This window comes from Myotis myotis, unplaced genomic scaffold, assembly GCF_014108235.1.
Source record: "Myotis myotis isolate mMyoMyo1 unplaced genomic scaffold, mMyoMyo1.p scaffold_m19_p_2, whole genome shotgun sequence".
Taxonomy (NCBI): Eukaryota; Metazoa; Chordata; class Mammalia; order Chiroptera; family Vespertilionidae; genus Myotis; species Myotis myotis.
In genome coordinates, this window is record NW_023416324.1 from 135322761 (window position 1) to 135346585 (window position 23825).

At 35.8% G+C, this 23825-nt stretch overlaps 1 protein-coding gene across 1 annotated transcript in view; it reads left to right on the forward strand.

Moving 5' to 3' along the window:
• EPHA6 (EPH receptor A6) overlaps positions 1 to 23825 on the forward strand; it is a 955281-nt gene that overhangs the window by 642235 nt on the left and 289221 nt on the right. Inside the window, exons 8-10 of the mRNA XM_036349135.1 lie at positions 13381 to 13489; positions 17457 to 17527; positions 20757 to 20882. Of these exons, the coding sequence (XP_036205028.1) occupies positions 13381 to 13489; positions 17457 to 17527; positions 20757 to 20882 (306 nt within the window). The remainder of the gene's footprint in view (positions 1 to 13380; positions 13490 to 17456; positions 17528 to 20756; positions 20883 to 23825) is intronic.

Sequence of the window (23825 nt, forward strand, 5' to 3'; positions counted from 1 at the left end):
CACTGAGGTTAATGGCCTCAAGCAGAGTTTTTTGTTTTGTTTTGTTTTGTTTTGTTTTGTTTTGTTTTGTTTTGTTTTTGACAAATGTATAAGTTTGTTTCATATGGTGTTTTCTGACCACAGCTTTTGGTAAATGCAGATAAAGGTGAAGTGTCACTGACTGAAGATGGTGTTTCCATGGTGGAAGTGAGAGGAAGGAAAAAGGAAGGTTACTTAGTACATCACCTGCATAAAGACTTCAAAAGGGGAAAGTATAACTAGGAAGTGAATGAAAAGAATAACCCTTCAAATTTATTCTCTAAATATTTTGTCCTTTGATCAGGAACTGAAAATTGGAATACTCTAAATCCGTTAATTCCAAGTATCAAATATATCATGAGCTAGATTACCAAAAAGAGATACAGGAATTTTTCAGACAAGACTGCGGTGGAAACTTGTAATAAACCTGGGCTCCAAAAAGGACTGAAATAAGAAACTAGAAGGCTCTGGAAAAGAAAGGCCACCAATCTTGGTCAACACAGCCATTCATTTATGTTTCTCTCTCTACAGACCAGTTTCACCTGCATTTATGTCCATTTAGAAAAAGATAGCGATCTGCCCCATAGCTTGCAAGTTCACATGTTCCCTTCATTTAACCATGCACCAAAACATTCAAACTGACTGTGAATCCTTGTCCCAGATTCCTGAAAGAATGTGTTTGGCCTAAGAGACCAGTATTCCAAGGCCCTAGCCTGAGGGCAGAGACAGTTTCAGACAGGACTACTTAGATATCCTCAAAGATGATTACTAAGAATTTTCAAGTTGGTCTTACATAAGGCTTAGTATGTGAATTCTCTACCTTCATATTGGAAGACTATGCAAATGCTTTGAAAATAAGGTGAAGAAATACAGAAATCTTTCTACTCTTGAAGCCGAGATGCCCAAACAATATTTTTGCCCATGCAAAAATAAAACCTCCCCATATTTGCACTGAACTAGGCTGCAGGCAATGCAAAGATTGTCCTTAGGAAGCAGATTTGTATCTGCTCCCACAATTAGGCACACTCTAGATTGAAAGTGCAGAGTTCCACACCACAGTGTATGGTGGAAAAAAAGATGATTGTGGCCTGGACAATTTTCAGAGCAGGTGTTCCAAGTCATCAAAAAGACACCCGAGGAGTAACACTCCCGCGGAAAAAGTCATATTAAGCTGCAGAGTTCTGCGGTGTGCTTTCCAGGATTAGCTGTGGAAAACGTGTACTTGCACAAAATGGAATGGGTTGTCTTGTTTTGTAGAGTTTTGATCAATTGCCTTTTGTCTCTGAGAAAATGATTTTAGTTTTGATAAAGCTGATAACGCGCAGTTCTTCCTGGCTGCAGTAGGATGCAGAATTATTTGCGCCCAAAAATCAATTCTAGTTGTTGACAATGAAACCCATTCATCAGCATATAGGAAGAGGCTTACCTTTCTATCTATCAAGATGGCACATACCCAATTTGTCTATAATCAGTATCATATTGTGAAGGATATTCGCTTAAAAGATGAATAAATAAAACACCACTGTTTTATATTACATGAAGTTGGGAACGGGTATGTCAGGAAGTTTTTTCTCTACAGTTGATTTTTAGACGGGTATTTACTCTGACGTTTTCAGAATCACAATACTAAGCCTCACTTTTGAGTCAAAATTTAGTGAGAATTAACTTGCAAAACAATCATATTTTCTTGAAAGTAATAGTGGTGTGGGGTAGCGTAATACTGTTTCTAAAACGCCCTTGAAATAGAAAGCATCCAGCTTAAACAATATAATAAGCAAAGAGAAGTTATTAGTACCTAGTTGGGAAATATTAAGGCCCACTTACCCTTCTTTCCTCTCATCTTAGGATATGAATATGGATAAATACAGTCAAATTATTTCCTCCCTGGTTCATTATATTAAATAATACTCTTAATTTCAAGTGACAAAACCCCAACTGGTTTAATGAAAAGCAAGACTATTGCTGTGTGTAAACTGCAAAGTCAAGAGTAAGGTGAGATTTGAGCCAAATCCAGGCTCTCCAACCAGGTCCTCAGTACATTCTCAGTGTCTACTCTGCTTTCTTCTGTGTAGGATTGATCTTCAGACAGGGTCTTCGCACATGTTTACAGGAGTTTATAACTCCAGTAAACATCGAAATTCTGAGTGAACTCACATCTCCATCAACTCTACTCCTAAACCTGGGTAACTTGTGAAAAACACTAGCATACTGATCGACTGATGTTACGTTAATTTTTATGATTCATCCCTTGCCCCTCAATCAAGCTTCCTATTCTGCTTATTGGTTTATGTCTCAGACATCTCAAAGTACATAGAAACAACTGCTGAAAATGCTGTACTGCTTTGTGTCTCCATGTTCATGATGTTTCTTCCAATTAGAATGTCCCAACACCTACTCATGACCTTAGGGCAGCAGTTCTCAACCTGTGGGTCGCGACCCCTTTGGCAGTCGAACGACCCTTTCACAGGGGTCGCCTAAGACCATCCTGCATATCAGATATTTACATTACAATTCAAAACAGTAGCAACATTACAATTATGAAGTAGCAACGAAAATAATTTCATGATTGGGTCAAAACATGAAGAACTGTATTTAAAGGGCCAGAAAGTTGAGAACCACTGCCTTAGGGACTTGCAAATTAGTTCTAATCATTCCAGGTTTAGCTCAATAATCACCTCTTTTACAACCTTCCTTCATTTTTTCCTATGGAAGTTATCCCACATCACCTTCCTACATACCTCCATTTTAGAAACAACTTTACCGCATTACAATTAAAGTTTACTTACCTATCTTCCTGCAGCAAGGCACTTTGACCATTTATTAATAAGGCACCTTGACCATGCCTTAGTTTTTCTCCCCAGTCCCTATATCACAGTGAATAGCACATTCTAAATTAATAATATTTTTGTTGTTTTTGAATGAATAATGAGTTGATGAATGAGAATTTCCTCAAGAAATTTTCTAGAACTTTTCTTAAATAATGTGTATTTTATATCGAGATTATTTTCATTCAATATTTTACTATGAAAAATAGACTCTAAATAAATATTTGAGTTTAGCCCTAGTTGTTTTGGCTCAGTGGACAGAGCGCTGGCCTGTGGACTGAAAGGCCCTGGGTTCAATTCCGGTCAAGGTCACATGCCCCGGTTGCAGGCTCGATCCCCAGTGGGGGCATGCAGGAGGCAGCCGACCAATGAGTCTCTCTCATCATTGATGTTTCTATCTCTCTCTCCCTCCCTCTCTAAAATCAATAAAAAAATATATTAAAAAAATTTGAGTTTATAAACCTTAAGAAATTTGTAATCTCTAATGGCAATGCATTTAATTGCAAACTATTTATTTCAAATAATTCTAATGGTTATATTAAGAAGCTATAACTTCAGTGCATATATATGTCTGCCAATGTGCAATTACCCACTATTAATATGGTATATGTTGAATAGTATTTCAATTTGAACATCTTTGGTTCCAGGTCAATGATCCAGGGAATTTATGAAATTTGTAAGAAAATTCCATTCTACGCTGGATCTTTAATAAAAAGATGAAATACGTATCTATGTATGAAGACATAAGTTTTTCAATTGCAAAAAAAAGGTGTTATCAAAGACCTATCTCAACTGCCAGGAACAATATGAAATATAGATAATCTCAAATTAAATACTTAACATTTAAAATGTTAACAGTAGTTCTGGGTGTTTAAGTGCTTCATTCTCCTTTCTCTGTTCTTTGATATTTGTCACGTGAAGCCTACCTGCAGCAAGGCACTTTGACCATTTATTGAGGCACCTTGACCATTTATTAAGGAATCTCTTTTTTTTTAAGGCAAAAAATATTTCATCATGCTGCACTGCTTGCCTGTGCTTCTGCCTCACCGCATTTTGTACCAAACTTACATTTTTCAATTATTTCTGTGTCATTTGGCATTTTTGTCTGACAGGTAAATTAAGGTCATCAAGAAGAATGAATCTTGAAATCTTCTGTGTCCCAAGGTAGCCACAGTTTGATGTAGCGTGTTGCATTGTTTCTGAAGAAGTGGCAGAGCAGTGTCAGAAAGCACATCTGTGAAATCACTTTCTGAAAAAGCATAATCCCATCTTAGGGTCTCTACTTCAACAGAAATGATCCATGAACTCTGTTTCCATCCATCTGAGAACTGGCTTACTTGAGTAGAACAGCCAATCTCTTACCATTCTCTCCCCACCACCCCCAACCAATCTTAGAGTTATTTTCCCTGTTCGTAGATGGCATCACATATTGAAGAAAAGTAAAAGAAAAATGTTAATACAATACCATGCCAATACCTCTTCCTTGAAATATCTCATTCAAAGCCTAGGCAGGGATACATAAATAAAGATTTTAACTCCTGCTATTTTCTATCAATTTATCTCTGAATAAATGCCAAAATACAAATGTGTAAGGAGCATCTCTGTAACTAGAACATTTTTAGCATTAATATTACCAAATATGCCATTGCTCCATTGCATTCCACATAATTGAAGTTACCATCTAGCTGAATTGAAATGTATGTAATAAGATGAGCATTGGAACTTTAAGAATAGGATAAAATGGCTTTGAATCTAAGAAATACTTAAAATTTAAGAATGACAGGATTGATGATCAGCCTGAAGCCAGAGAGAATTTTGTGAGGGCTGGGTCAGAGGATTCAGGCCTGGACATCTCTAATAATGGTGTACCCACTGTGATGGGATATTTTACCCTCTAGGCCAGCGGTTCTCAACCTGTGGGTCGCAACCTCTTTGGGGGTTGAACGACCCTTTCACAGGGGTCACCTAAGACCACCGGAAAACACATATATAATTACATATTGTTTTTGTGATTAATCACTATGCTTTAATTATGTTCAATTTGTAACAATGAAAATACATCCTGAATATCAGATATTTACATTATGATTCATAACTAGCAAAATTACAGTTATGAAGTAGCAACGAAAATAATTTTATGGTTGGGGGTCACGACTACATGAGGAACTTCATTAGGAAGGCTGAGAACCACTGCTCTAGGCAATGGGGAAGACTATTTTTGTGTATGTCTTAGAACATTTTATTTTATTTTTAATTTAATTTAATCTACCCATCACCATTTATCCCCTCTGTGCCCTCTTCCACTTCCATCTATCCGCCTCTCCCTGGGGAAACTAAAAATAAAACAATCTCATTCTAATTTGCTTTAAAAAATACCTAGGAATAAATTTAACCAAGGATATAAAAGACCTATACTTGAAAAATTATATAAAGAACAGTAAATATTTTTATTTATCATTTTGAAGAAAACTCATCTGGCCACCCAATGTGGGATAGATTGGCAAGAAACATTGTGGAAAGGCAATCTAATAGAAAATTCAAAAACTAGCCTATTCATATGAGACTGATCCCTGAAATGAGGCTGTGCCCATGGTAATGGCGAGATAATATAAGACATGATAAAGATTTGACTCTGGACCTAAAGTTGTAGGGAAAGGTAAAAGCAATGAAGATTTCACTTTTTAAGCCTGGGTGTCCAAGAAAATAACATTATCTACAAAATCACAAGATTATGTTCATCTAGAGAGAAACATTTCCTCAGCTTTCATTCATATCTCACACTCTTATGTCTACAATACCATGTTATGTATTGAGATTTTACAGATTGATTCGTCTCCAGTATATATTGCTATGTCTTTATACTGTATATGTGCCTCATTTCATAGGGTTATATCATTCCTGATTACAATTGATGACCTGAGAGGGGAATTTCCTTTCCTGGAAAAAAAAAATGCTAAGGATCAATTGATGACCTGAGAGGGGAATTTCCTTTCCTGGAAAAAAAAAATGCTAAGGATTTTCTGTATTGTTGGTCAAATAACCTTAAGATTAATTTAATCTATTGGGCACTGTCATTCCATTACTTTATTGAGATTTCTGCTGTGTTTTACAAAAACATTTTGGTGAAATGATGAAATAATATCACTTGAAATTTTTACATTTCATCAAGAATTGTGAGTTTTAAATAAAACGTGTGAATATGAAGCAAATATACACCACTTATTCACTGAGCAGCATTTTGAGAAATACTTTTTTCTGACACTCCTCCCCCCCAGAATCATGTAACTGCCTTCTTCAGTTATTTTAAAAAGATCTTCATAACAGAAAAGAGCTAACTTTAAACAGCTATTCCACAGAAAATGACACAGAATGTGACAGATTTTACTTTGAAATGTAAATATAAACTAGAATAATTTTGATTACGAAGAGTCAAAAATTTTATGCCTCCATAGAAGAAAAGTCTCTGGTTAAAAATAGCCATAATGTTTTTTTTCTCATACTTTCCAGAAGATGTTATACTTATTTTTTTATCTTTTTTTTAAAGTATTTGGAATCCAAGTAAAGAACTTCAGTTTTTCGGGGTTTTTTTTTAAATAGAAAAAACTAAAGTATACCTATCTTAATAATGCCATTCTGACTTATACCAAGCCTTTGCTAGGTGTTAAGTCTTTGTTCGGTAAGAATTTTGCAACTCTTTTTGGAAATTGCTTCCTCTTAAGGAAGTGTGCTTCTTTCCAAACCCATAGAATGAAATGTATCATTTTAATATACTTATATTTTTCTAAGACTACAACCTCATTCCATTAGTCAAAGAGATATTTTCAACCAACCAGTCACAAATACATTTTTTTCTTTTTTTATTAAATATGTTTTTTATTGATTTCAAAGAGAGGATAGGAGAGAAAGATAGAAACATTAATGATGAGAGTCATTGATCTGCTGCCTCCTGCGCACCCCGTACTGGGAATCAAGCCTGCAACATGGGCATGTGCCCTGATTGGAATTGAACCGTGACCTCTAGTTCATGGGTTGACAACCACTGAGCCACACCAGCCAGACAATACGCTTCTTTTCTTAATATGGATTTCATTGTGTTTCTTTTTGCCCTCTATGGAGTAACTTAATGTGAGTAAATTATAGTATTCATTTTCTTCTAAAAAACTAATTAGAAATAATCTTCTCAGGATTGAAAAATGAATAGATGGTGCTAACAGACAAGTTTTCATCACAGAGAAATTTGTAGCTATACTGTACTTCCATTTGGTAGATAATTGCATGGCTTATTTGTCTAAATATCTGTTAAATTAATAAAATCTTTGAGGCCTCTAACCAAGGAACAATTCCCCCCTCCTCCTCCTTCATCTAACACATTATGTTTCCAGATTCCCACTCTGTGGGCTCACTACCAGGGCCTGCTTATTCTCTCCCAGAGCACACCGAAATTTCCCTTTTGTAAAGTTCCTGTACTTGTTATTACGTGTTCATTGTCTGTCTTCCCCGGCCAACTGTAAATCTAAGAAATCAGTAACTGTCTTCTTTGATCATCACTGTATCCTCAGTGTCCATCTCAGTGCCTGCCTTGTCATGGGTGCTCAATAAACATTTGTTGAATGAACTAAAAAGTTCTTAACCTTCATATTTCTAAGATTAATCTATTCAATTTAATTAAATGTGGAAATCTGTACTTTCAAGTATACCCCTGCCTTCTGGGAAGCATTATTTTCAAACATACAGAATAATTGGATTCTTCTAATTAAAATTATTTTGGCTAGACTTATGTCACATACATAGTCTAGTTACCTTCAGGGTAAATCTTCTGTACATATCAAGAGGAAAATGAGGATGCAGATTACCCATAGGTTAATCTGAGCTTTTCTTACCAGAATCATCCCATGTAAACAATTATTCAATCATTTACTCATGTATCAGGCCCTATAGCTTGAATGTTATATTCGTTTATTAGGGCTACTATTATATTCATTTTTTAGGGCTACTATAACAAATTACCACATACTTCATGGCTTAAAATGACAAAAATGTATTCTCACAGTTATGGAGGCCAGAAGCACACTCTCTCCTAAAGCTCTAGGAGACAATCCTTCCTTGCCTCTTCAAGCTTCTGGTGGCTCCAGGCATTGCTGGGCTTGTAGCTGCACAACTCGTCTCTGCCTCTGTCTTCACATGGATGTCTCCTCTTTGTCTTCTCTTCTTCTGTCCCTTATAGGACACTTGTCATTGGATTTTGGCCCACCCAGTTAACCCAGAAGGAATGATATTCTTAACCTAATTCACTGGGAGAGGGTAAAGGGAATGTCATTATTCTATTTACTACAGATACCTTAGTGAATAAAGCTTCACAAATTATGTGAAGTTCAGTAGGAGGATTGAATAGGAATTCACGAGAGCAAATTTGGCACATTCACGCAACTGGAAGATATTCAATATGGTTGGAGGATGATAAGAGATGAATCTGGAGATACATACTAGACCCATTCATATGGAGCCTTTTTAACAAAGTTAAGGGCTTTGGACTTTATCATGAGATAAAGACAGGGCTCTGTGATTGATCAACACCAATATGATAAGAAGGCAGGAATTATCCCCTCAAGACCAAGAGCTGCAGCAGGTCCTGAGTGTTCCTCCTATTCCACACGGCAAACCTTATTCTTCTAGATATCTGATTGTATAACATCCTTCAGGACATTTGTTCCTGCCCAAAATGTCCGCAGAGACATTTGGTCCACACCAAAACGTTCTTGACATTTGGCCCTATTCAAAATAACCACAGAGACACTTGGTCCATGCCAAAAGGTCCTTGAAATTTGGTCCTATTAAAAATGTCCATGAGCATATTTGATCCATGCCAACTGGTCCTTGATATTTGGTCCTGTTGAAAACACCTACTCTTAGAACATGAATCATAACAAAAATAACATAAACAAATTTTTAACAAGTTAAATGTGTTATTTAATGATTCATGGATAAATACCTCCATGGACATTTTGGATGAGGCCAAATATGACCAGCTACCAGGTGTACCAGTTAATAATGCGGATTTTTTTTTCAATAGATGGAGTTACATGGACCAAGTGTCTCAGTGGACATTCTGTATGGAACCAAATATCAACTAGCAAATCTGTAACACAATGTCATAGTACAATTGTTCTGAAAGATTGTGACAAGGATATTTAATTCAACAATCTCATTTTACATACATGAAACCAAGATCAAGCAAGGCTATGATTGCTCTAGAGCAGCGGTGGGCAACATTTTTGTGAGTGTGTGCCAAAACCAGTAAAATCTCTGACTCAAAATTCTTCTGTGTGCCAACCCTAATTTTTTTAGAACATGTTACGCCTACTTGATATCTCTTAAGGTGTACGTATGTGAAGAACCTTGAAGAAATGATGAAATTCATTCGAGCGACAAAAACACAGTATATGATGATGAAAAATACATTTATTTTTTAATGTATACATGTACACTGATCGTCCAACAGAAAACTTTATGACTCCATTTGATATTATCAGTGGGACTTTTGCTGCTGCATCACTGACGACAGAGATTTTACATCAGGTTTATATTTCGTGACCTTCAGAGATATGCACAAGCTACTACTTTCATCCGTCAGGCTACTCCTATTATGAGACTTAACAAAATTCATCACTGAGAACAAAGATTCACAAGCGTATGTGGATGAAACCAAAACACTGGCCAGATCTAGGAAGGCAGGGAGAGTTAAGGCAGAGGCATAGAAATTGCTCTTCCCCTCTCTCGTCCATCCATGTCTATGGTCTTTAAGATAACTTGTTATGTAAAATTATTTATTTATCTAAGATGCACCTACACTGAATTTACCTGAAAAATAAAAAAGTCGATATTAAGAAAAAAAATTGTAAATGGAAGATTATAAGAGAGGGTTTCGCGTGCCAGCAACAGTTACTGGCGTGCCATGTTTGGCACGCATGCCAGGGGTTGCCCACCCCTGTTCTAGGGCATACAAAATAGCTGAATCTAGCCAGTTGTTCTGCTAGTGAAAATGGTGGTACAATGATCTGTCAATAGTATGGGCTTGAAGCCTGACAGATCAAAGTTTGATATCCAGTTTTCCTGTGTACAAGAAGTATGACCTCAGGCAAGTAGTATAAGGTATCCCCCCAAAAATGTATACACACACTTTGAATAATTATAAAGGCAGTGTTTATTAAAATACATTTCATTTTCAAAATTGAGCTATCAGCTGTTAAAGTGTGTATACATTTTTGGGACACCCTTATATATAACCACCTAAACTAGGAATAATAATATAACTTACCTATTAAAACTATTGTGCTGATAAATTGGATAATGAATTTGAACCACTAAGGATAGTGCTAAAGGCTGGTTTGCTATTAAATAAATAGTGGCTGTTGTTCATGATGATGATGACATTGATGTATTCATAATCATCTCATCCCATCATTCATAGCTTTTTACTTCCAGTATAATAGTGCATCACATTATACACTTTTATTTTCAAATGACATATATATATATCATGTGTCTAATAATTGTAGAGGATTATTACTATTATTTTCTACAAAGGAGATTAGTATTTAGGATTCTTAGTGCAGAGATTTAGGAAATTAGGACTGTGCATTTTTCAGTGTCACAACTTCATATTCTGTTATTCAATTAAAATTTCAATTAAAGCAAAGTTCATAAATATGTAATCACAAGAGTGAAAAAGAAGATATATTAGTAAAATGGGCAGTTTACCAAGCTATTACTCAAGTAAGACAACACAATTTTTTAAAACAAGGCAATCTGATTTTCAAAAGGCACCCAATTACATAATCTCCTCCTCCATCTGAACTTTGTATACATGGTCTCAATAAATTACTTACTACCTGGCTACCATGAAAATATATGCTCCAGGTTTAAAAGTCTTAAACTATATTACATATTTTATAAACTGAGCAGTTGCTAAGTAAATAATGTTTTCTTTTTAAATTCTATTTTCTTTATCTTCAAATAGTTAATATTGTTTTCTACAATATCTGTTTCATACAGTGTATTTTCCAATAATTTTAATGAGAAAATGTGACATTTTACAGCATTCATTAATCCCCATGATATCAATGCTAGTTTGAAGATTAGGAAATTCAGTCAAGAAAAAAATCTTTACTATATTATATATCAGATAAGATGCAACTATTTAGCTTGTCTCTATACAGATTAAAAACTCAACATTCAAATAAATTTTCTGAAAATATCTTGATTAAATCATAGTGACTAAAATCTAATTCCAAGGTTTAATACATTTCTTATTGCAAACTAAACATAAATGACTTTTGTTTTTATTTAAATATAGATTTCTTAAGAGGCATCTTAAATGCTGTGTCTAGATTCTTACTGACTCAATAATATTTAATTAGTCACTATGAATTATTCATAGAATACTATGATATTCTCTAGTAGATATGCATTTTTATGAGGAAGTTATTATTCTGTATATAAATTTATATGTGATATACAGCATGCTTGACTCTCAGAGAAAGAGCTACTTTGCAGAAGTCTTAAACTACTCAAATTTAATAAATTAATATGGTAAGGAATTAAGTGGTTTGCTTGTCAGTTATATTCCTTCTTTGATTCAATTTGCTGCTTATAACTGACTAGAGGCCCAGTGTACAAATTCATGCACCAGTGGAGTCCCTCAGCCTGGCCTGTGGGATCAGGCCGAAACAGGCTCTCCAACATCCCCTAAGGGGTCTCGGATTGAAAGAGGGCACAGGCCAGGCCGAGGGACCCCACCGGTGTACAATCAGGGCTGGGAAGGGATGCAGGAGGTTGGCCAGCTGGGGAGGGACCACAGGAGGGCTCCAGGGTATGTCTGGCCCATCTCGCTCAGTCCTGATCAACTGGACCCCAGCAGCAAGCTAGCTTACCAGTCGGAGTGTCTTCCCCCTGGTGGTCAGTGCACGTCATAGCGACTGGTTGACCAGTCAACTGCCCCCTGGTGGTCAGTCCAAGTCATAGCGAGCAGTTGAGTTGCTTTAGCATATAATTAGCATATTACGCTTTGATTGGTTGAACAGCCAACTGGATGACCTGACACTTAGCATGTTAGGATTTTATTATATAGGACTAGAGGCTCAATGCACGAAATTCGTGCAAGAGTAGGCCTTCCTTTCCCCAGCTGCTGGCACTGGCTTCCCTCCAGCTGCCCACAGGCACCCGGGACCCTGGCTTCCTTCAAAGCCCCAGCTTCATCCAGAAGGTCATCTGGAAGGACATCTAGTCTAATTAGCATATTACACTTTTATTATTATAGATTAGGTTAATGTATTTTTTATAGTGATCAAAATAAAAATCAAGCTTTATTCAAGTTAAAGGATATTAAAGGGAATGATTGATTTAATATTTTAGAATATTGATAATTAACTGAATTATTACTGTGACTAATAGCATAGGAAGGAAAAAAATAAAACAATAATCTAGAAGCCTGAATTCTGGTGATGATCATACATGAGCTTGGTCAAGTTCTTTAACTTCTCTGGGTTTCAGCTTTCTTACCACTGTTATTAAGCAATTGCCCATATCCTATAACAAGAAAATTATATCCAATTAAAATTTCAGTAATACAAAGAAGTACTAATGAACTAGTTGAACTAATATATTTTTAAAGGTTTCTAAAAGCAGCCCATGCAGTTTTAAGAAATGATTTTATCAATGACAGAAATAATATAATGTTGCCATATATTATCTAGTCTTTTCATCAGTAAAGGAAGATTTTAAATAGCATATTCGTAATTACTGCCAAACACTTGAGTACCAATTATGTACACCCTTTTGCTGTGGAGGTGGAGTTTATAACTTTAAACTTGAATTAAGCACTATTAAATATAAAGGCATTCTTTTTTTTCACCTGATAAAATCTTTATTTCTCCTTCAATTTTAAAATTAAATTTATTGGGGTGACATTGGTTAATAAGATTATATAGGTTTCAAGTATACAAGAAATGTGTATCACCTTAAATAATTAAATGGTTGAATTGTTAAAATCACGTAGGCGTTCATAAGTAATATCTTTTTTATCTGTGCCTGAAATAATGTTATCAGGTAGATGCTATTAATCAAGTAACCAAGAGAGGAAATTTATACACATATAAAACAGTGTGTAAAGCCTTGTTTGTTGACCAAAGTGTTTAAGAAAATAAATTAGCAATTATGTAGACAAAACACTTCAGTCCATCTGCTGATTTAAAATATACTTGATTTTCAAAATATACTTAATCTTAAGAGGTGGGGTATTAAGAATATCTCCATTTTATTGGTATTTTTGTGAAAAAAAGAAGAAAGGGTTAAGCTGTGGGTTATGACCTTTATCTTAAACACTTATTTTGGGTTTGCATCCTGTGTGCACAATAAAGGGCAAATATGATGGGGATCTTGGGAATCCATTTCCACATTTTCAGGCATACACTAAGTTGTAAAGTAAATTTGGTAATGAAATGTCATCCCGAGAAATGTTAATCTTGTGTCTGTGTTTCAGCTTCTGATATGGCGGCAGAACAGGGGCAGATTCTGGTGATAGCCACCGCGGCTGTCGGGGGATTCACTCTCCTTGTCATTCTTACTTTGTTCTTCTTAATCACCGGCAGGTAACTGATGTCTACCAAATCATTTCCAAAATTTGTGGAAAGCATTTTTAATATACTGTGTATTAAAATGTTTTTTTTTTAAATATATTTTATTGATTCTTCTACAGAAAGAAGGGAGAGAGATAGAGAGTCAGAAACATCGATGAGAGAGAAACATCGACCAGCTGCCTCCTGCACATCTCCCACTGGGGATGTGCCCACAACCCAGGTACATGCCCTTGACCGGAATCGAACCCGGGACCCTTCAGTCCGCAGGCCGACGCTCTATCCACTGAGCCAAACCGGTCTCGGCAAAATGTTTTTAAATATAACAAAGCACACCTGAGAGAAAAAGGGACCGGGGTCCATTCTGCTCTGAGAGTGAATGTTGTAAGATGACAGAACCACCATGGCTCATTCTCTGTATCCACAGGTCCCTGAAAAATGAGGCAACCAGAGACTTGATAAGAACACTGTGAAAGCTGTAAATGATAAAGTTCTACTTGATAAGTTAATTCTGAGTTTTTCCTTTACTACTACCAAATTATACCATAAAAGGGATTTAGAGGAAATTTAACAGAGATTGAACAATTTATATGAAAGTTCTTTATCAATTTAGTGTTACAGAAATGTGTTATTTTCAATCCATTGCATATTGAAAGAATCTATATTAGAATAAACCCTACTATATTTTCATTGCCATTTATAACATAAGTGCTGCCCATGCATTATGAATTTGGGGGCACTGATATCTTGATAATACCCTTTCATGGAGTTACACACACTTTAAAGACAATCAGTTTTGAGCCTAAAAAGATTATTCAGTTATTAAAGTTCAATGAGTACTATAAGGTGATATTAACTCCAAATACACAAATTATGTTAACTAGACTGTGATAATTTAGATATGATGGTTAATTTGATTCAGAAAGATTCTTATTTTCTTACTTGAAAATTTCTTTAAAGTAGTTTGGGATGCTGTCAATTATGATTTTATTTAAACAGCAATGTCATTTATCGCCAATTTAAAAAATGACTCTAACTTCATAATGGAAATTGATTTAAATGACATTTTAATAGTAATCCAATATATGGCAAACTTAGATGTAATTTTAAGTTACATTTATATGTATTGTAGAGTAGGAGCTAAGGCCTTATTTTCCCACAGAGTATGGTATTTCAGAAAATTATATAAATAGTACATATACAGTGATATAAATAGCACATGCACATGTGGAAAAGCATTTCATTAAAATGTCAGAAAATATTGCCTTGGCATGAAAACAGACATGTAGATCAATTAAACAAAATAGAGAGCCCAAAAATAAAGCTATGCGTACATGGTCAATTAATATTTGACAAAGGAGGCAAGAATATACAATGGGGTAAAGACAGTCTATTCAATAAATGGGTTTGGAAAAATAGGACAGATACATGCAAAAAAAACAAGACCACCTTCTTACACTATATACAAAAATAAACTCAAAATGAATCAAAGGTTTAAGTGTAAGACTCCATACCATAAAAATCTTAGAAGAAAATATAGACAGTAAAATCTCAGACATTTCTCATAGCAATATTTTTTCTGATATATCACCCTAGGTTAAGGAAACAAAAAGTAAAAATTAAGAAATCAAACTAAAAAGTTTTTGCACAGCAAAGGAAACCATCAACAAAATGAAAAGACAACCCACTAAATGGGAGAATATATTCACCAATGATACATATGATGAGGGGTTAACACCCAATATTTATAAAGAACTCATACAACGCAACAACTGGAAAAAAAAAATAAAAACCAAAAAAAAGAAACAATCCAATTTTAAAAAGGCAAGGACCTAAATAGACACTTCTCTAAAGTGGGCATACAGATGGCCAAAAGATATACGAAAAGATGCTCAAAGTCACTAATCATCAGAGAAATGCAAATTTTTTTGTCACCTCACACCTGTTAGAATGACTATCATCAATAAGTCAAAAAACAAGTTTTGGAGAAGATGTGAAGAAAAGGGAACCCCTTTGCACGGTTGGTGGGAATGCAAATTGGTATAGCCACTGTGAAAAACAGTATAGAGATTCCTCAAAAGATTAAAAATGGAACTGCCTTTGTCTAGCAATTCCACTTCTGGGTATATATCCAAAGGAACCCAAAACACTCATTTGAAAGAATATATGCACCCCTATATTCCTTGCAACATTATTTACCATAGCCAAGCTATGGAAGTAAGCCATGTCCTCATGTGTAGATTAGTAGATAAAAAGCTGTGGTACACTCAGACAATGTCCATTAAAAATATAGAAATTGCCCTAACTGGTTTGGCTCAGTTGATGGAGGGAGCATTGGCCTAGGGACTGAAAGGTCCTGGGTTCAATTTCAGTCAAGGGCATGTACCTTGGTTGTGGGCACGTCCCCAGTAGGGGGCGTGCAGGAGGCAGCTGATGGATGTTTCTCTCTCATCGATGTTTCTAACTCTCTATCTCTCTCCCTTCCTCTCTGTACAAAATCAATAAAATATATATTTTTTAAAATCTTACCATTTGAGGCAGCATGAATGAACCTAGAGGTTACGATAAGTGAAGTAAGTCAGTCAGAGAAAAACAAATACCACATGATTTCACGTATATGTGGAGTCTAAAGAATATAAACGAATGAACAAAATAGAAATGGAATCAGATACAGAGAACAGACTGATGGTTGCCAGAGGAGAGGTGAGTTGGGGGACTGAGTGCAAAGGTAAAGGGATTGAGAAGTACAGATTGGAAATTACAAAATAGTCATGAGAATATAAGTACAGAATAGGAAATATAGCCATTAATATTGTAATAATTATGTATAGTGCCTGTTGGTTACAGGAAATATTAGGGGAAATGCTTTGTAAAGTATATGATTGGCTAACCACTATGCTGTACAACTAACTGAAACTAATACAAAATAATATTGATCATAAACTGTAATAGACTATTTTTCAAAAATAAAAATAAATTTTAAGAAAAGAAAAGAAAATATCTCCTTTATATGTAAATATGACAAACTTAAAAGAAGACATTACAGGCATTGTAGGTTATATATGTTTGTCCTAATAAATTTGAGAGGTGGGATTAAATGTTATCTTTTCCTGAAGCAGAATTTGAATACTACTTAAAAAGAGAATTTAACAATGAAGAAAAATTTGTACTAAATTATTTTTAGTGTTTCATGTTCATGCTTGCCAATTTATATGACATCAGAAATTGCTTTAACATTCTGTATGCTGGGGAAAACAATTTCAACTGTATGAGATAAAAATAATTCATTTTGAAATATCTCTTAAGCACTTTGGTAGAGAAGCGTTCATTGGAAATTATTCTATGAGAACTGTAAGATATTTCTGAATAAATACTGAATTTGCCATAGGATTTGAAGCAAAATTCACACTTAAAGAACGGATTGTGTGCCGCAGATGTATTCTGGTTAACCATTTGGAATTAGCAGTTTGATGAACTGTCAGATCAAATGGATGCTGATGAATTTATTCATGTTGAAGAAGTCCTGGGAGATAAGCACCTGCTTCTGTTCTTCAGAACTTGATTACCCTGAGAGAGATGAGACATGCCTCTACCAAACTTCTGACATTAAAAAAAAAATCAGACTGTGGAATATAGTTATCTAAATTTCTGAGATTCTGATCAAAAACATTTTTTCATTTCATTTAGGAGTCATATATGGAAGGACACGATTGTTATTGCTGATTATAAAATATTTTCTAAGATTCCTGTCATTTGGATTAGTCAATCCACTTGAGATTACTGTATTTTTATCTGGGGCTAATTTTGATGCATACAAAAAAAAAAAAAAACCTTCTGTGGAGTATTTTCACATGTTACAAAGATGTTCCAAAAACTGGTCTTTATGATAAGGACTTTGCCCATGAGTGATATGTATTTTAATTCGCTTTGGTTCTCATTTAGCATAATTCTAAAAATAAGATTCTATTTACTTTTTTAAAAGGTGCCAATGGTACATAAAGGCAAAAATGAAGTCAGAAGAGAAGAGAAGAAACCACTTACAGAATGGGCATCGTAAGTAGTGAAGTGACTCTTTTCCATTGTTTTATATTCAAAAGTTCCTTGTAAACTTGGATCAGTGAGTTAAGAAAGCAAAAAAATCTACTTCCAACCTTTCATCAGGCTTCCCAGGTTTGTTGGTGGAAAGTGCACCTGCTTCTCATTAAATGATATTGCTTTGTTCCTAATTCTGCTTGCTGAAAAGCACGACAGACTGAATATGTCAAAAATACAAACTGGGCACTCACAATATCTCCTGCATGTGAGCTGGTTTTATTTTAGTGGAGCATTCGCCACAGAAATGTTATGGAATCCTTACTCCTTCTTGTAGGAACTGTCATTTAAACATATAACAATCAATTTACAGTTCATTAACACTAAAAAAGAAAATCAGCTCCTTAACTCTAAGAATATGTGTGAAATCCTTGAGCTGACTACAAGGTTATATCCATTTGAAGGATCTCTTCCCAAGCAAGCTGTAATTACCACTATAGTTAGTTTCCTAATTGCCAACCTCTCCTCCCCAACACCCACCTCCACCTCCAACCTCCAAATGGCAAACTACTTTGTCAAGACAGCTCCTCTGTAGCAAGAGGCTGGATTAACAAGAAAGGGATGTTTTCCAATTAACCACAGTATAGAGATGATATGTGAGGTGAGCTGTTTATTTAAGCGCATCTTCTACTTCAGATTGAGCCAAATGAGTAAGGGGTTTTTAAAACTCTATCACCATCCAGGGGAGGGAAAGGATTCAAGAGAGGAAATTAAAAACTAGAGAGATAATTTAGGGCTATTTATAAGGCTCACATGATTTCTCAAAGAGTGGTCTAAGGACCATCTTCATGAGAATACCCGACTCTCACTCACCAGCGGTCTGATTCAGAAGGGCCGGGGTAGAGCCAACATATCTGCATTTTTAGCAAGCTCTCCAGGTTGTTCTTGTGTGCAGTCAGTTTGAGGCTGGTTGCACTGGCAGGGAAGGGGGAGCTGAGACAGCCTATACCAGGCATGGAATGAGCTGGAAACAGATGCAGAAACATGGATCCAAACACCTGGACAGATAATGTATGCTGAGCAACCTTGAGATTCACTGTGGGGCATTTAGAACTGAAATGCAGAAGAAAGAGATGCTCCTGAGGTATTTATTATCTGTTTTCCAACTAACAGTTTAGCATAAACTAAACCAGATGGGCCCAGCGAGAAGCAATGAAAATAACCTGATGCAGCGAAGGAGCTAGAAGAAAGATAAGCTCATGTTTCAAAAGACTGGGATAAGTTAAATGAGTAACCAGACAGTCAAAATTAGAACTAAGTTGGATTTTTTTTTCTATAATACATATATTATGTTTGCAAGGAGGTAAAAAGTGATATTAACTAATCAATTTATTCCTTAGAAATGTGTATCACCTTAAATAATTAAATGGTTGAATTGTTAAAATCACGTAGGAGATCATAAGTAATCTTTTTTATCTGTGCCTAAAATAATGTTATCAGTTAGATATTGCTGATCATCGAGTAGTGGCCACTGAATTTGAGTTTATGGTATTCAAACTGAAATTACACAAATGCCGTATAGAATATAAATAAGAGATACAGATTATCCATTCTCCTTTCCTCCAATCTAAACTTTGGGAAATCAAGAAAGGCATAGCATTTCAGAATAATGTCAGGTCTAAGCTCATCTAGAAATATGCTTCACTAGTGCCATTTTGAGAAGTACTATTCTCATGGGTACATATCTAGTACCAGAAGACAGCAGGCAAAAAAGTAATAAAAGAAGGCAGCAGGCATAGAACTCATGGAGCAAATTATTGCTGATAATGGGCATTTCATTACCTTTCCTAAACTCACTGTATTATCTTTTGTTTGCTTGCTTTTGAGATTTTTCTTGAAAGAGCATACTTCTAGGGCAACCTAGACAATACTTAACTTTGTATGTTGAGTAGCTTTCAAAATCTAAGAAACCACAAAACTAAATACAAATTTGTATTGATCTTTTAATCCCTACTAATTTGTATTCAATATTATGTCTATGCCAAGGCCAAAAGATATAATATTACCTATAAAACCATACCTACAGTATTTGGAAATATACAAAGATGTATAAGAAATGACCTCCTGTGCTCCAGAAGCTAGAAATCTAACGTAGAAAGTACAAACCCACGAGCAAAACAGAGGAATTCCCACGGGCAGTCTGTGACTTCTGATACTGAAGAAGGTGCAAATGATATGCAACCACGCATTCAGGTTTTCCAGCCATCCCTGTCCGACTGCCCGTGGGCAGTGAGCATCCACCCCCACCAGAGGAAGAGTCACAGTTACACAGCCAACCCCCAGATTTGTGCCTTTCACGCCTACCCTTCCCTTCATAAGGGGCAGGTGGCCCTTTTCAGGACCATGTATGTTCTGTCCATGGAAGCAACTACAGAACAGGAAAGAACTACTGTTAGTTGTTGTCTTCTGACACTGGGCCATGGGTCTATTCTTTACTGCCTAAGAGTTCCTGGAAGGGGAGAAACCACAGGACTGGGGCTTAAGTTCAGGAAAACCTAGTGCAGTGGTTCTCAATCTTGGCTGCACATGAGAATCACCTGGGAATCTTTTTAAAATCCTGATTTCTGGGCCTCATCCTCCGGAAATTCTGTTTCTTTGTTATGGGGTGGGGCCACAGCATTAGTAACAAAGAAACAGAATTTCTGGAGGATGAGGCCCAGAAATCAGGATTTTAAAAAGATTCCCAGGTGATTCTCATGTGCAGCCAAGGTTGAGAACCACTGACCTAGTGCCTTAAAGTACAAGGGGCCCAGAATGGATGGACATTAACAGGCTTGCTTGCTTGTTAGGGGCGTGAGAATTGAATGGGGGAAGGTTCATGCCTCATTTCACCCATGCCCTTTAGCTAGATCAGAGGTGAAATGTATGGGTTGTCAGTGGTAAGTGAGCAGATTAAACTTTCTACAGAAATATAATAAAAGTGTATTTTCTGGAACCAGTCAGTTCACTTTCTATTAAACCACCAGGTCATTTTACATTAACGGCAAATAAAATTTTATTCCAAGTACTCAAAGCTTTAATGGAATGGGGGCATTTGCGGGGAGGGGGGTAGAAAGAGAAAAAAGAATTGCGTTTTAGTAATTAACAAGGATGACTACTTCAGTAAGTGGCTCCTTATTTTAAATAGTCACAAAATGTGTAAGTACTAAAAAAAACTCTTACGCTAAATCAGTCTTTTATTTTGTTGCAGTACGCTTCCCAGGAATTAAAACTTACATAGATCCAGATACATACGAAGACCCATCCCTGGCAGTCCATGAATTTGCGAAGGAGATTGATCCCTCAAGAATTCGCATTGAGAGAGTCATTGGGGCAGGTAAACATAAAAGCTATATCTTTGAAAATATATGATTCCTTAATGGTTTAACTGGTTTATCAATATAATATGTTAAACCTTATAGTCTTAGTCATCAAAAAATGTTAAGAAATGAAAGTAAAATTATGTTATTTTTTTAAGTATCTTAAATGTCTTAATTCCATTTCCAAACAATGAGAAAATTCAGAAAAGTTACTTTTAATATCCTATAGTCTTCTTTCAGTATGTAGATGAATTATAATAAAACTAGAGTGATTCAGGAATTTATTTTTAAAAATGTAATTTCAGGAGTTTGTCACAGGTTATTATTGATTTACTAAAACCTCAACATCTATAGACATATACTACAATTAGTATTAATATTGATGATATTACAGCTCTGCAAGATCCAGAAGTGTTCTGAGAATCATAGTGGATAAAATTTGTTTTATATCATTTTAATGTAAGTTAGTAATTTTCTCTATGTAGAACATTCAAGCACTCAGAACACTATACTTTCAACTGTTCTGGATAAATGCAAATACATTTTGAATCAGCTTTCAAGAATTTATTCTGTACATAGGGCAGAGGCTAAGCCAAGTGTAACAAAGAAAATTCATTCCTCTTTGAAGTCCCTGACTCAACGTGAGTAATCCATGCTGGCCCAGGAATTCTCATTCAGATTTTGAAAGAGTAGAAGAGTTGATCTGCCTTCCCCTAGTATGTCATCCTCCTCACCAGCCATCTCTCGTCCAGCCAGTGAGAAGAAGGAAAGAGTTGTCTCTTTGGCTGTATCTTTAAAGCAATTATCCACAAATTTAAAACATGTCTATTCACTCACAATCAAAAACAGTAACATGGACACACTTAAATGCAAGATAATTTGGAAATATAATCTGTGACCAGGCAGCTAAAAGAGGGTAAGGGAATAAATTACTAAATAGAGAAGAGAAACTGGATCCTGAAGGGAGATATTGGTCTCCTCTAGAAATGCTGAATATATGTACAATCCTTTGGACAGAGCAGAACATAGCAAAGCATGACCATTCTAGCCAGGTATCATCTCTATGCAAAAGCTAAAAAAAAAAAGGATCTGATTAGTCCTTGTCCCTTTCAAAGCTTTTCTTCATGGGAAAGACCAGCTAAATAATTAGTGGGGGCCAGTGCAAAATGAAAATGTAGAGTCCCTTGTTAAAGAGTGGTTACAAATTTTTTAGGTAGCAACAACAGAGCATTAAGCAAGTGGCAGTGCCTGGGTAGAGAATCCCTTGTATCATTTGATTCCCTATGCTCAGTGGATCATCTCATCTCCTACATGGCCAGGTCTCCCTCTAAAAGCTGACACAAGGGTCCTATACATTTAATCTTAATGCTCACAGACAAAAAGAGGCTGTCATATCAGAAAGATTAAGAACCTGTAATGCAACCAGAACCTCTATCCACTACTACTGAACATAAAGAACATCAATAGGCATTAAAGACATAATTGAAAAGAGTGATTGCATTACATTCATTTATTTTGAGGGTTTGTTTTCTTAAGACAGCAGAGGAAGAGAGAAGAAATGAAGTTGAATGATTCCATCACACCCTGACTTTGGCTTTCCGCCTCTGACATGTTCTTTAGCACTGCAGTATTCCATACTCTCACACACACACAGCAGAGCACTTTCTCTCTTCGCCCTTTGTGCAGAAATTAAACACTGCTGTCTGAAATCATATTAAAAGATAAAATCAAATATCTAAAGTGTAAACAAAGAAATTAAATTTTTCTTCAGATTCAGGCTTTTTCCAGATAAAATATAAATTTTGCCTGTAAAATGTGTAACAGACACTGCCAAAGTAAACAATAAGCTATTAATGGGACTGTTTTAATATATTTCTCTGATTTGCCAAAGGCAATATCTAAACCATGTAGTCAATCCTATACATCAGTGTCTCCTTTTTATATTTATCTTTGACTGTTTCAACTTTCAAATAATATGGTAAGCATCCTTTTACAGTGCATCTTCAAGAAAATATAAAAACAAAAATTCTTTTTTTAAAATATATTTTATTGATTTTTTTTTACAGAGAGGAAGGTAGAGGGATAGAGAGTTAGAAACACTGATGAGAGAGAAACATCGATCAGCTGCCTCCTGCACACCCCCTATTGGGGATGTGCCCGCAACCAAGGTACATGCCCTTGACCGGAATCGAACCCGGGACCCTTCAGTCTGTAGGCCAACGCTCTATCCACTGAGCCAAATAAGCTAGGGCACAAAAATTCTTTATAAGACAAAGTTGTTATGACTTTCCTCTTTCTGCTCCTGATTAGTACTGCTCTGTTAATTAAATTCATTAGGTCATCCTGGCCAGGTGGCTCAGTCAGTTGGAGCATTAAAAGGTTGCAGGTTTGATTCCCTGTCAGGGCACATACTCAGGTTGCAGGTTCAATCTCTTGTCAGGTGCATATGGGAGGCAACCAGTGAATGTTTCTCTCACACATTAATATCTCTCTTTCTCTCTCTCTTTCTCTTTCTCTCTCTTTCTCTCTCAAAAAAAAATTAAAAAGGAAGTCAATAAAACCATATTATATCCTCGGGTGAGGGTTAAAAATGTTTTGTTTTGTTTTTCATTCATTATTAGGTCATGTTCCTAAAACTCAAATTGCATGTGAAAACAAACTCATGAACGTGTGGACTTTTCCTGCAGCAGCAGAGTGTGGGAAAACATTGTTTAGTCAAATTAAAGAAGAACTAATATAGTCACGTAACATCTATGACATAATTGCACAGCTGGTTATTTGCCCAGATTTTTACTGCAAATACTTTACTTAGGTTGGCTTAGATCCTTTATTTCTGTCCCCCTCCCCACCCCCCCGCCCACACACACACACCTATTTGTGTCTTTTCAGACTCTATTTCATCATCATCTGTGTGTATTAGGTATTCCCCTTGGAAGTGTAAATTGAAGGGCATAAGTAGG